General features: G+C 50.6%; 1 protein-coding gene across 1 annotated transcript in view; it reads left to right on the forward strand.

Annotated features, from left to right (window-relative positions):
• Positions 1-13,713, forward strand: part of PRR5L (proline rich 5 like) — a 53,290-nt gene extending 39,577 nt beyond the window's left edge. The window contains exons 7-8 of the mRNA XM_003781235.1: positions 2,189-2,315; positions 13,319-13,713. Of these exons, the coding sequence (XP_003781283.1) occupies positions 2,189-2,315; positions 13,319-13,713 (522 nt within the window). The remainder of the gene's footprint in view (positions 1-2,188; positions 2,316-13,318) is intronic.
• The last annotated feature ends 1,207 nt before the right edge of the window (positions 13,714-14,920 follow it).

Genomic DNA, 14,920 nt, shown 5'->3' on the forward strand with positions numbered 1-14,920 from the left:
TACTCAGAACTGGTCCTTCTCTCCCCACTCCTACTTTTCCTAGTACCATGAGGTCTGGGGCTGATTTTTCCAAAAATGCCTGACTCTAGTACAGAGAAAGTTCTTTCTCTGGACTTTTTCTCTCCTTGAATTAGTTCCACCCTTGTCAAAATGCACAAGGGGCTCAAACTCTCTTATCATGGGCGGTGTGCTCTACCCTCAGAGCAAGAGGCTGAACCAGAGATGGTGACCAGTGTGAAGATCTGATCCCTCCCGACTGGAGCAGACCGGTCCTGAGATCACCCTAAGAATGGCACATTCTGATGGGCCCCACCCCACCAGGCCAGCTGTGCTGTCCATGCTCAGAGGACCCTGTTGCTTGGTTTAATCTTCTCCCATCACTATCTTGAAATTAATAGTGAATTTTGAACAAGGAGACCTGTGTTTTCATTTTGCACTGGGCTGCACCAATTTCATAGCCAGTCGCAGCCAAGCCAAGGGCTGAGGGCAGCACCTTCCTGGATTGCTGTGTACCAGCCAAGTTCTCGGCAGCTACTTCTCTGGAAGGAAAACTTCCAGCTCATGACACCTTTTCTTCCCACCTGTCACTGCTGCTCCTGTTTCTGCTCTTTCTCCTGTTTGGCGCTTATGAATGATAGCAGTGAGAGGGATGAGGGAGAAGCCTCTGGTCTTCCCCGAGGGCCTTTTCTTCTGGCCCCTTCTCAGCCCCCACCTCTTGGGGCACAGCACCAGGGAGTTTTGTCTCTTTCCCACTCAGCCGCTGTCCTTGTAGGCCATGCTGAGTGACAGCGTGTCTTCAAGTCCTTTCCAGTGAGAAAGTGCATTCCCTAGGAGTCTGATGGTTTTCTAGAAAACACTGGTTACTGGCCCCTTTCTGCTTTTGACCATTGTGGTCACTGGTTTTAGTCGGTGTTTACTCAGGCTGTAGCTTTGAGGACTCCTGTTGTGCTGGGCTTTTGAAATTGCTCTAAACTCAGAGCTAAAATTGTGCTTAGTTCCAGAATAACTCTCCCTCTCTTTCATTGTCCTGAGCTTGTCCCTATTTTTCCCCCTTTCTTTTCTAGCCTGTCAATAAGTGGCAGTCATTCTACTTAATCTGGATACACCTGATATTAAAATGGGAAAAAATAATATTCTTATAAAGGGGAGATTATCCAGATTAAGCAGAATGATTTTGAAGTATTTCTTCTTTTTCTATTGTCTATGAGATTTGGTATGGTCTGTTTTTGGAAGTTATCTTTTATTTTTATTTATAAATATTAGTTATTTATTTTTTGAGAAATATATTTTTTGATGTTTATTTTATGTTTAAAATGTTTATTTTATTTGGGAAAAAAATAATAAGAAGAAGTTAATTGATGACTCCACACTGAACTTCAGTGTCAAAGCATTCTATAATAGTCATACTCTTATTTGACAGTGCGAATGTTACTTTCTTTGCATTACTATTATTACTATTGCCTAATACTTCATTGCAGCAATCATCTGGTTTCTTTTCTGAATGTATTTATCTTCTTTCATTCTTTACAACGTTTCTGTTTCTAGTCCTTATCTTAAACATTGTTATGTTGTTAAATTTTAAGCCTTTTTAATTTTGTGAAGGCAAAAAGTGGAAACCTGATAAACACATGTATATGTAAAAATAAAAAAAAATAAGTGGCAGTCAGAGGGGCATGGAGGCAGACAGCCTGGGTGCTAGGGTAGGATTTTTGTCATTTACTGGCTGTGTGTTTCTGGGTAAATTACTTGAGCTCCCTGGATCTTTATTTCCTCATCTAGAGAAGGGGGATAGTGGGAGCACCTTCCCTTTGGGTTGTTGGGAGGTAGCTGTGCACTAAACATGTAAAGCCTGTGCTCAGTGTGTCATGGTCACTGTGACAGTGGGGTGGGATTATTGTCCTTGGAACTGGTCTGTCCTCAACTCTGGAACTGGGGTAGGCACGCCATGGACGGGCACTGATAGGACCCCATGGGAGAGACTGCCATGGGGCCGATCTCATCGCCGTGACCTGTGACAAGTGGTTAGGGCCTCAGGCCCCAGTTCTCTCTACTCTAGCCACGAGGATGCTGCCTGCTGGCCACACTGCCTCCTACGTAGGAGGAAGGCAGTCTCAGGCTTTGCTGACCGATGCCTGCTGGCCATGGCAACTTTCACTGACCTTTGTCTGTCTTGGCTGTTCATTTCCAGAGTGTTCACGAACCCACAGGCCCCAGTGAAGGTTATTTGCAGCTGGAGGAGCTGGTGAAGCAAGTGGTTTCTCCTTTCCTCGGCATCAGTGGGGACCGTGGCTACTCAGGCGCCACGTACACACTGGGTAAGGCGCGCAGCCCTCAAGTGGCCGGGAATCTCCACCATACCAGCTATGTTTAACTGACACTGATTATATGCTGAGCCTCTTCCCGTGTGGGTCAAGTGCAAATCTGTGCTTATTAATCACTCACGTTCCTGGTCCCTGGAGGTCGCAGTAATCTCCTTCCTCCCTTGGTGATTCCTCCCCAGAGACCAACACTGCCTCTGTGGTGGTGCTTGTCTGATCTACATCTTTGATCTGTGGCTTTGATCTTATTTGTGTGCCTGGGACATTAATTTGTCTGTATTTGATAACCAGGAACTTCCTTGTTACACCCTCCCCACCTTTGGCGGAAAAACCACTCATGATGCATTTCCCTTTGAAAGCAGCTTGGAACATGGAGCCGGCCTGTTTTGTGTGTGGCCAGATGCTACCAAGTTGCTGGTACCCAGTCCGTTTCAGCAAAGAAAGGGGCCCCCAGACTTGGGGATGAATCCTGTTGGGCTTGTTTTGCTGGCTGGAAAGTTAGCATCAGTGAGCGTCAGGCTCTGTACTGGGCACCTCAGAGAATCTGGAGATGAATCAGATCTCCTTCTCTCAGTGAGACCACAGTCTAGACAGGCTAGGGAGAAATAGCTATGTAATGTAATAATATAAAATAGCTTGCAGTGAGACCACAGTCTGGGTGTAATAGCTGTGTGCTAAGGCTTATAATAAAAGATACTATCACTGTCTGAAATGTTAAGCCTTGAAAATGCAGGGACTTTTTGTTCATTATGTTTGTTCCCAGGGATGGTGCCTGATACACAGTAGGCACTCCAACAATATTTGTTCAGGGGGGCCAGCATCGGAAGCACATACCCAGGTTGGGAACCTGTTGCCCACTCTGCTTACTTTGGTGGAATTGTAGCTGAGCCTCAAAGAAATGAGCAGCCTCCAGCGAGATTCCTGGGCCTCTCTCTCTACTGCAGAAAAGGCAGGGCCGGCCAGCAGTTTGTGCAACCCTGGTGGTGTTTCTTGTAACCACAGCATCACATATTGCAGAGTTCTGGCCCCAGCCTGCTGCCTGCTGGTTCTTTCCCCTCCTTCACTGGCTCGCTCCAGCCAGAAGCTGAAAGTAGCCAGAGTTCCTTCCTCTGGAAGAAAACAGTCTCCTGTTTGTGTCCCCCAGCCCTGTTCTGGGCACTATATTTTGGCTGAAGCCCAACTTTCTGCTGGCTCAGCTCACCAAGTTTGGGGAGCTGGGGGGATCCAGGGAGATATCAGGACATCACCATGTCAGCTGGGTCATTGCAGGGACACCACCATGGTTTGGGCCTGCAGCCACTCTAGGGGAAGCAAAGTCGTCTTTCTTCAACTGCCAAAAGCTCTTAGAACAGACTCCCTCTAACAGATTAAGGAGAAAAAAACAGACAAGTTTATGAACATGTACATTTCATATATACCTGGGACACACTCAAGGAATGAATGGTTGTCTAAGAAGTGGCTTTGAATTTCAGCTTATAGAGCAGTGACAAGACAAAAGAAAAGGACTTTAGGTCCGTAGGGGCTGGCAACTTGTGGGAAGACCACTGAGAGGCCGGTAAGGGTTAGTGAGGCTTGTTAACGTAGATCCCAGACAGGAAGGGTCTACAGCTGTCTCCTGCTTAACCCTGGTCCTCCCTGGTAGAAACAGGGCAGGCAGGATACCTTTGTCATTTTAAGTCTTTGTGCTGCTTTTAAGAGAATAGAGGGAGGGGGTGGCTCCTGTGGCTCAAGGAGTAGGGCGCCGGCCCCATATACCAGGGGTGGCGGGTTCAAGCCTGGCCTTGGCTAAAACTGCAAAAAAGAAAAAGAAAGAAAAGAAACTAGAGGGAGGACGGAGAGCTGACCTGTATCTGCTTCCTGGTTGCCTTCAGCCTAACAGTCCTCAACCCTAAGGGACATATTTGGGGGTGGCGTATTTGGGTCTCCCATACTGGAAACAAGAGTAGATTTGGAAGTTTGTTTAGGAAGGACTCAGTGTAAGAGAGGAGAGTTTTCGTTTTCTAGCTAAAATAAGAACCACACACTCTAGTCCAATTATAAAGTAAAGACTTCAGGTTTTTATTCTTGTGCTAAGGAGAGTCCCTGCCTCTGGAGAGTTGTCTTAGTAGAGACAGAAGGAAGGACATTGCCCTTTTTTTTTTTTTTTTAATTTCAACAAATGTGTGATAAGACCCTGTCCCAGGTACCTTATATGGTGCTATAGCTATATCCTCAAACAAAACCAACTCATCCCTGCCCTCCAGCACACTTCCCAATGAGGAAGTCACCAATGAGTCAATGACTCAACGTGCAAATATTCTGAGGGGCCATGGAGCCCATGGCAGCGGCCTTCACTTTGACGAGGAAATCAGGGAAGGTTCCCTGGAGGAAGTGATGTCTGTGATGGGACCTGTGGGATAGATATGAGGTGGCTGAGTAAACCGGGAGGGAAGAATATCTATCCCAGGCCAAGAGGAAGACTGTTGGGAAGACTTGGAGGGCAGGAGGTGAACAAGAGGTCAGAGCATTTGAGGAACTGAAAGAGCTTCAGAGTTGCAAAGCAGCTCATGGCAAGGGAAGCTCCTGGACTCAGGCCATGTCCTCAGTACTGCGCCAGGTGGGCTGGATGCCAGGCCCCGAAGCAGGTGCTGCTGCTCCCGCTTTACAGGGGAGGCAGGGAGGATTCAGGTCACTTGGCTGTCGTAGCCAGGCTTCCAAAGCTCAAGCCATTGGCCCTTTCTCAGCTGGCCCCTGCCTTCTCCCATCACTGCCCCCTGCCCTGTCATCAGTTAGGAGGAGACTTTGAGGGGCAACTGAGGAGCTCCTTAGCCCAAGAGGTATCCCAAACCAGACATTTTGTCTCAAACCTTAGGGACACCAAAAAGATAAAGTGGTCACAGTGGTGCCCTCCTTACTGAGGACACCCCTTTCCAGATGAAGACAGGACTCTTGGGGCTTCAGTCAGCCCTCAGTAAAATGGGATGATATTTCCCCTGCCCGGGGGTACTGAGACAACTGGTGGAAGTAAGAACTAAGGAGTGGAATTGGGTGTAAAAAATTCCTTTACCTGTGGTGGCAGGAGCTGTGCTGTGGCCTCCTGGGGCCTGAGAGGGGTGGGAATAGCCAGGGGCAGCTGGGGGGATCTGTCCTCTCAAAGGCCACCATCCCCACTGCACAACTGACTGTCTCTTAACATGCATCATTCTTGCTGAGGCTGGTCCTGTGGCACCTCAGTCTCCAGTGAGTGAAGTGGTTTTCTCGTGGGAGCTTCTCCCTGTGCACAGGTACCTGCCGGGCCTTGCCCTGGACCCACAAGCTGCCTTCAGAGAGAGAAGCTGAGTTGTCTGGGCCCCTGACAGAGTGAGAGTATGTCCTCCCCTCCAAAGAGGTCCCTCTCCTACAGCAGTGGAGGTGAGGGAGGGGAGTGGAATTGGAAAACAGAAAGCAAAAGGTAGGTTCATCAGGGCCCGGTCCTTGTCCCACCTCTTGAGTCCCCCCAGTTTGCAAGCTTTGTCCCTGCTGTTGCCTGGGCCCTCTCCGCAAATGCCAGCAGCTGCTGGGCTCCCCCCAACCCCGCCCCATTGAGTGTCCAGGGGGAGGGCCCTTGTAACCTCTCTGCCTGCGTGACAGCCAGGCATTCATGGCTTTCAGGTGCCGGCCCAGAGAGCAGCCCCACAATGGGCTGGGTGTGCAAGGGTCACAATGGCTGCATTATGGTGTCTGCTCTGGTGGGGCCGGCTAGCAAGCCTGAGAGATCAAAGCCCTGGGAACTGAGTCCCCAACAAAGGGCCTGAGGACAGCTATACCGAGGCTTTGCTTCTCTCTGTGCCCTTTGAAAGGAGCTGCTGTGGCTGGCCCTGGTGTAGGGGCTGAATGCCAGAGCTCAGCGGGAGCTCCTGGTGAGTGAGAAAGGAATAAAGGCACCCCCCACCCTGAGTGAAAGGCCAAGAGGGGGAAAAGGAGGTGGCCTGGAGGTACCAGCTGAGGTGGCAGGTCCCCGCCCTCCCTGCTAAAAGGGCACCCCTGCAAGGCAAGGAGCAGTTTGTGGGTCCCAGGGGTATCCACAGGGTAATGAATCCCTTAATGAGATTCCCTTCTCTGGGTGACGGGATCCTGCCTTCCCTTAGGCAAAGAAAAAAGGGAAAGGAAGGGAAACAAGAGTGGGTAGTTCTCTGTCAAGCCCAGGCCTAGCACTGAGTTTTAAGGCCTCAAGGAGCCCAGTGGGACTCGCCCACTGGGGGACAAAGCTGGCACACTTACTCATCTGAGGGTTGGCTCTGGATTCTGGCAAGAGCTTTGGAAGGAAGCACTGTCTGTCTGCTCAAGGGACTCAGCATAGCCATGTGGCCCCTGTGGTCTTGGCTCTCCCCACACCCAGTCTTGGGAACCAAAACATTCCACCCAAAAAGCAGAAGGAAGAGCCGAAGGTCCCTCCTGTGAGTCATAGCAGGGAGAGAGCTGTGGAGGCAGCCTTGGAAAGAGCAGGGGCCTGAGAAACCACAGGGGCGGGGGCTCAGATGTGTGGCCTGGAGCAAGTTACTTAACTTCTCTGAGATGCAGAGGGCTGAGCACAGAGGCCCTGTCCTTCTGTACATCAACAGCAGGAGGAAGAAGCTGCCACCTACTATGTTATGGATGCAGCTAGAGGTGGCCTCACCCTGTGGAATCACTCTGGGGGGAGGTATCTGTGCCTGCCTCTCCCTGGGGTCCCAAACCACATCATGGCGCTTGCCATTCTGTGTTGCCATGGTCTGATTATTTGCAGTGTTCCCTGTAGATTGAGCTTATTGAGGGCAGGAAATATACTGCTACCATTTATATCCTGAGACTTGTCACAGACCTCTCCTGGGAGGGAGGGAGGGAGTGACCAGTCTGAATGCAGTCTGTAAGTCACTTCCTGTCTGAAATGACTTTTCCTCTTCCTGTGAATTTCCAGGATGCTCCTGTCTATACTTCTTCCCTGACACATGCCACATTAGCATTGACCTTGTTCTGACAGTTACATACCATGTTTCCCCCAAAATAAGACTTACCCAAAAAATAAGCCCTAGCAGGATTTCTATGCATTTATTAAATATAAGCCCTACCCTGATAATAAGACCTAGTGATGGGCGTGGCTATGCAGTGTAACTGCATAGCCATCCCATGCATTTCAGTGCAGAGAGAAGACATCCCCTGAAAATAAGCCCTAGTGTGTCTTCTTGAGAAAAAATAAATATAAGACAGTGTCTTATTTTCGGGGTAACACGGTATGTGCAGATCATGAGCAAGGGCTCTGCTGTCAGCCTCAGGCTTGAGTCTTGCTTTCATCACTAACCGTGACTGGGAAGTCATTCAACATCTCAGCCTCAGGTTCCTCTGCCAAATGGTCAGAAGGAGAGTAAGTCAATGGAGCACCTCCTTTTGGAGACAGTCCCTAGTACATCCTGGACAATCAGTAAATAGTTGCTCCCGAGACTGTGCCCCTCCACCGAGCTCACGTGCATTGGCCGCCAGCCCCTTGTGACAGGCCGCATGGCAGATTTACTGTCCTTTTCTTAGCAGCTTGCAGTGTTTTGCACATATAGGTAGTAGCTCAAGTAGTCAAAGGAGGGGGCAGATATCATGTGGGCCTCCCTTCTGGGGCTGTCCCCTCACTCTGGCTCTGGCTGTCAGCTGGCGAGCCTGCTTAGTAGCAGCCAAAGTGGCCATTGTCTGGTCACTGCCTGGGGACTCCTCTGAAGACCATCAGAGACAACTTTCCTGGGCTCATCCCATGGGTTTGGGCCCATGGAAATCATTACTTGGCTTCCTATTTCCTCTGATGCTGCTGCCTGTGTCCACCGTGCAAATCGAGTCCTCACTGCCTCAGTTTACCCCTGTGTCTTCTCTGGAGTCTGACTCTTTTCTCTCTTTACTGACACGTTCCGCTTTTTGGACTGCCCATCTCAGCCATATTTGCCTGGCCCAAGTTTGGCCATGTTGTAAAATGTCAACATTAATACTGCTTTCCAGAGACTCCTTCCTCAAGCAGGAATCCCCCATATACCCATAAAACATTATGTGACGTCTCTGCCAACAGTAGAAACAGCGTAACTGCTGACTGCAGCTCTGGCTCTACCCTCTGCAGGGATTTGCATGTAGAAAATGGCCATAGAACAGGTCTAGGTTAGTGTCCTGCAAGGTTGGTTGAAAGGTTCAGGCCATGACACGGTTTCCCAGCAGCAATCTAAAGGGCTTGTAGCAGCAGCACAAGAGAAATGAATTGTTTTCCAGGGCGTTTTTTTAAAGGACAGTTCTTTAATGGGGTCCTTGCTGCTTTGAACTCTTCCAGTGCTTTTATTTTATAGTTATCGATTTGGGGGATTATAAAAGTAATACAGGGTTATTATAAGCATGTGGGCACATTATAGAAATGTATACACATGTACAAGTATCCATGCTTCAGAAAGAATCTCTGTCAGATTTAGTTCTAAGGGTTGGTCTGTCAATGCTTAGCATAGATTCTGTTTGGTTGCTCCTTGGTATTTTTGCTCCTGTCCTTGATCAGAGGGTGGAGGAGTGACCCACCTCTCCAGGCCAGTTCCAGCCTCTTGTCTCGCACCTGCTGGGGACAGTGTTTGCTATTGCATGGCTTTGCAGTGTGGGTTGGCTCAAGGAGCATGGATTCCGAGAGTAGCGGCAGTGACCTGAGACGTGGCAGTGTGTGGCAGGGAGAGTTGGGGTGCCACCATTCAGAACCTAAGAGAACTGGGGCCGAGCTGTGTTTTCCTCATCTGTATGTTTCCCCATAGATGGGGACGTAATGGGGCTAATGTGTCCAGCCTTCCCTGTTTTGGAGGGAGATGAAGACTGAACAGTGGATGGGAACATACTCGAAACCCTCAATTCAGTAAACTCTCATTTCTACATGTTGTCATTTGCTTTTGAAAAATTATTGTTACCACCAAGCAGGTCCCTTGGGATTCTGAACCAGCAGACTTGGAGATTTAGTCCCAAGGGCAGAATTGCCTTCTCTTATCGTTACTTAGACACACACAGGTGCACACACAAAACAGGCCATGGTAGGAGCTGCCCTGAGCTTTGCTGATGGATGCTGAAGAACAGGCCTCACTGTGGTCCCCGTCTAGGAGCGTGAGCATGAAAAGTGACAGTGTCTGGAGCCCTCTAGATTCATAGGAAGAGCAGAGAGTAAATTAAACATATGCCCCCCAGGCCCGGCTATGGGAGCGCAGTTAGCTTTCCCCTTGGAAAGTAGGTCAACCCCTGTCCTGTCTGTGTGTGGTGGGGATGCCTATGCTGTCAGGCCCTGCTCCACTGAGGAGGTCTTCAGTATGTTAAGGACACAGGCACTATGGAAGGCAGTGACAAGTGAAGTGATGTGGGTGATTGCAAGCCAGGAGAGCTGTGCTCTGGCACAAGGGGAGGCTGAGGAGGGGAGGAGGCCTTGAATGGGACCTGCCTGTGCCCAGCCCCCCATAGCTGTGTTCAGGACATGGCCAGCCTTTAAAATTGTGCTCTCCCAGGCTAGACTGGCTTTAGGATGGGACTGTCCCACACCACTGCCTGGCTGCTGGGCCTTCTCTGGGACCTCGTGCTGACCTCTCTGGCCCAGGCTCCATAGATTCCTATACTTCACAGCAAGGTGAGGAGCGGGGGCCCTGGGCACCTGACATGCTGGTAGACAAGCTGCCTCCTCTGGGAGCCTTCCCCCAGACTCTGGATCCCTGACTGCTCCGGTTCTTGTCCAGACTCTCCAACCCACCCAGGTTTCCTTCCTTCTGGAGAGGCAGTAGCACTCCGGGTTCTGACACTTGGCTGCTGGAGGCTGATGCTTGTCCGCCGGTTCTACTTATCCTCTTCTTCGTGACATTGGATGAGTCTTTTAACCTCTCTCTGCTTTAGTTTCCTGTCTGTAAAATGAAAATAGTGACAATAGCTCCCTCCTCCTTGGGTTGAGAGGATTTAAGTAGCTCATAGCTGCTAATCATCACAAGATACTCAGAACAGCTCCCGACACTCTCAAATGCTGTCCTGCGTGTTAGCTCTCAGGACCTTTATTGTCCTGCTAGGGAGTCCCTCTCGATTTCTCCACCGCACACAGATGCATGTATGAGAACAATTTAGTTCTCGACCTCATTTCACCTTTGGAGAGGTCACGTTCACTCTGAGATCCCTCCTAGGACAGCTCATCCTGCCAACTCGGGCCTGTCCCTACTATCTCCTGTGGTCCGTGTCCCAGCCAAGCTGGGACCTGATGGGCCCTGTCTCAGCAGTATGCTCAGGCTGTCCCCATTGCTTAGAACGCTGTCAACCCTTGTCTACGTCAGGAGCTCTGGCAGCTGAAGGCCCAGCACTAAGGTCCAAGGGGCTTTATAATTTACATGTCCCAAAGTGTTTTCTTTTGTCATTATAAGAAGATTGCGTGCACATGAAATCAAATTTGAGAAATGTTAAAAAAAAAGAAGAAATTTTTTAGTCACTGGTAATACCTTTACCCAGAGATAACTATTATTAACATTTTGATATACAAGCTTCCCAGTTATTATACGTATGTGTATGAATTTCAACCCCCGGAAAAGGAAAAAAGTGCACATGATACTGTTGTTTATATCCTCCCTTTGTCTTGAATAGAATATTATACTGCAAGTGTTTTCCTGTGTCCTTAAGTATTATTTGAAAATAACCAGATCGCTATCTTTACATAAAAATTTTTCTCCCCAGTTTTGACATCACATATTACAATTTTTTTTTTTTTTTGAGACAGTCTCATTTTCTTGCCCCTGTTAGAGTTCCGTGGCATCATGGCTTACAGCAACCTCAGACTCTTGGTCTCAAATGATCCTCTTGCCTCAGCCTCTGGAGTAGCTGGAATTACAGATGCCTGCCACAACACCCGGCTATTTTTAGAAATGGGGTCTCTTGCTTTTGCTGGGGCAGGTCTCAAACTCCTGAGCTCAGGTGATCCATCCACCTTGGCCTTCCCGAGTGCTAAGATTATGGGTGTGAGCCACGGTACCCAGCCACGTAGTACAATTTGGTTGTAATGTGACCCAGTCAGAGCCAAGCTCTGGGTTACTAGGGCTGCTGCCTCTGCCACTGCCCGGTCCTCACCCCCCTCAGTCTGTCCCGCCCACGGCTCAGTGTGGTATCCCTCAGTGCCTGTCACCATCTCTACCCCTCCTCCTGCCCTGCTCCCGTGGTCTGTTCATTGGGTTTGTCATGTCAGTCTCTTGTCACTTTCCCCACCTCACTGGAGTCCCCACACTCTGGTTCCTGTCCTGATCACCTCTCACCTTGACTCTGAAGCTGGCAGTAATTTCTCCATATGGGATCCATATCTGCTATGGAAGATAATGCTAGAGCTTTCTCCCTGGCTATGTTCACCCTGGCCTCTCTGGCTCCACCCCATCCTGCTACGCTTTGTCCAGGGGCTCTGAACATCCTGCCCTGTGACCTGTACAGTTACCTTCCTTCCCCTGCTCCACTGTGGCCTGACACATCTCACATGCTTCCTTCTGGTGTTCAGGGGCCCTCCTAGGACACACTTATCCCACCAAGTCAGGTGTAATTCCACTGTCACCTGTGCTCTGCGTTCCAGCCAGGCTGGGACCTGATGGGCCCTCTTAGCAGCTTACTCAGGCTGTTCCCATTGCTCAGAATGCTGTCACCCCCATCCCTCTGGAATCTGCCACCCCGAAGGCCTGTCCTCAACCTCGCTGGCAGGTTTCCTGTTGTCTCCATATGGGCCTGCTTTTCCCAGCCTTTGAACCCCCTGCACTCAACTTGCCCTTCCCTCGGGGCACGTTGCCTCCTCTGGTTAGGGGTCTGCTTTGCCTGGGCAGCTGGGGAGAGAGAGGGTCTGGAGGAAGAAAGACCTTGTTTGCCCCCCAGCTTCTGCCTTCTTAGTGTGTGGCCTTGGATAAGTTATTACCTCTCTGACACTCCGTTTTGTCCTCTGTAAAATGGTAAGGAACACTATATCATGACTAAGGTTCAGTTTTTAGGAAGATTCAAAAGGTGCGCATCAAAGTCTAGCAGTTTCTGTGTTGTGATGAGAGCTCAACAGCGACAGTTTTGTTTTTGTTTTGTTTTTTTGAGACAGGAGCCTCAAGCTGTCCCCCTGGATACAGTGCTGTGGCATCACAGCTCACAGCAACCTCCAACTCCTGGGCTCAAGCGAGTCTCCTGCCTCAGCCTCCCGAGTAGCTGGGACCACAGGCGCCCACCATAACGCCTGGCTATTTTTTGGTTGCAGCTGTCATTGTTGTTTGGCGGGCCGGGGCTGGATTCGAACCTGCCACCTTGGGTGTATGTGGCTGGCGCCTTAGCCACTTGAGCCACAGGTGCTGAACCAACAGCGGCAGTTTTACCGTAATTTGTGTCCAGCCCTCTTGGTGTCTGCCTGTTTGGGGCAATTTGGATTCGAAAGGCCCTTCGAATCCAGGAGAATTGACTTGACAGAGCACAGGTCTCACACAGCACAGGTCTCACATCCTTGACCTGGAGCAGGATGGGGAATGTTGGTTGTTCTGGTGCAGCGTGCTTGGTAGGAGGGTCTGTTGCGTTGGCTTTGATAGCCACGGTCACTCCCCAGTTGACGTCTTCTGCAGGATTTCAGCTTATGAGGCCATTTTCATGTTAGCTGTGGGAACATAGAAGAAGCTCCTGCAAGGAGCCAGTGGCTTCTTCCTGAAGCTGGCCAGCCAGTGCGCAATTTGGCAGAGGAGATTTGTGTAAAGGGAATTAGGGTAAATCCAATGAAGCTCAGGCAGCAGCTGGGAAGGAGAGGAGGTTCCCTTGACCTTGTCTATCAAGAGAAGGCCTTCGTTGACTATGATAGAGTTGGTCATAGGCATAAAGGGGTAAAGTTGGAGGAGAAACCTTCAGACATCGCCAAGTTCCCCCCATGCATTTCAGAAGGGCTGTACCTGAAGCTGTGTCTAAAGGTTGAACCCCCTCGCTCTTCCCCACGTTGTTTGAGCTTTTGACCACCAGTCCCCCCTCCCCAGTGACAGCTTGTGCTCGTGTTTCTCTTGCAGCCAGGCGGCACTCCAGGGTTCGGCCCAAGGTGACTCTGCTGAATTATGCGTCCCCGGTGAGCACAGCCAGCCGGCCACTGAACGAGATGGCCCTGACCCCCCTGACGGAGCAGGAGGGGGAGGCCTATCTGGAGAAGTGCGGCAGCGTGCGGCGGCACACGGTGGCCAACGCCCACTCGGACATCCAGCTGCTGGCCATGGCCACCATGATGCACTCAGGCCTCGGGGAGGAGGCTGGCAGTGAGGACAAACACCTGCTCCTGCCACCCAGCTTCCCCCCTCCCCACCGCCAGTGCTCCAGCGAGCCCAACATCAACGACAGCCCTGATGAACTGGAGGAGGGGGCGAGTGGCAGCCAGGAGGGCTCGGAGCTGAACTGCGCTTCCCTCAGCTGAGTGGCCATCCTGGGGCCTCCTGGCCTCTGCTGTGCAACCAGGAGGAGGACAGCTCCATCCCCGGACCGCTGCAGGGCTCTGCTTTGGGGCATTCTGCCTTATTTCTTTTATGCCTGGTTGAAATGCCCTAGGGAAGATCCTTATTGTAAACCTCTTCATTTGGGGGACTGTGACCCCCTCTTTGCAGCCACATAGACCCAGTTGCGTAATGGTCACTTTCAGACTTCCAGCCTGGCCTGCCTGACTCAGATCCTCATCTCTGAACCTTCTCCCCTCCGATAACAGACTGTCCAGAGCTCCCGGGGATACAGCCGATGCCCTTGGCGTAGCTGGAACAGGAGGTTGTCAGGACCACACACAAAACCAGCAGGGATGTGCTGGTCTGTGGAGTCCCCCTTAGGTTCCGGTGATGCAGAGGCTTAGGGGGGAGGGGAGCTCCTAGAGAGGGAAGCCCTTTGCCCCTTTCCTTGTGTGTGGAGGGAAAGCAGATTGCAGTTCCCACCAAGCATGGCTGTGGGAATGTGCCTTTCATATTTTACTTTCAGAATCACTGGGGAAGAGCTGCCTTCCTGATGAGTGAATGAGAGGCTGCCCTGGCTACATCCAGACGCCCTTGCATGTGTCGCCTCCACTGAGGCTTTGGCGTTTGGCCCAGGAAGGCCGCGAGGCCGGAGAGCCCTGCCTCTGATTGAGTGGCAGCATTTCCCTCAGGTTTCTCCCGAGCCCAAGAAACTAACCTCTGGAGGAGTCGCTGCTGCTGCCTTTCTCCTTTCGGAAACGGACCGCTTTCTTCTTGTGGGTGTGAGAGGCCGGCTGACACCAACCAACGAGTCTGTGCCTGGATTTGACTTGAATTTTTAAAATGTGTCCTGTTTAAAAAAAAAAAAAGTTTGCAAATATTTGCACGTAGGATCTTGCACTGTTCATTTCTAATGGGGCGTGTCTTCAAACTAAAAAACAAGCACAGCCCCTGGGGAAAAAAGCCTAGAAGTGGTCCAGATAAAGTGATCCGTGGCGGGCAGGGCTTTTAGGCCACAGATCTCTGGAGTCAGCGGGATTTGAATCAGAATGGTCTGTGTTTGTGAGTGTTGTGGTTTCTAGGAAAAGCTGCATTGGGTGGGGAGACTCAGTTGGCCCCGTGGTAAAAGGAATTTTTTCATGTGCCACAGTGGGGGGAGGAGAAGTGGGCAGAACCTTATGGAGGGAT

The sequence above is a fragment of the Otolemur garnettii genome, unplaced genomic scaffold (genome assembly GCF_000181295.1).
Source record: "Otolemur garnettii isolate 467f Iridium unplaced genomic scaffold, OtoGar3 scaffold00001, whole genome shotgun sequence".
Classification (NCBI taxonomy): Eukaryota; Metazoa; Chordata; class Mammalia; order Primates; family Galagidae; genus Otolemur; species Otolemur garnettii.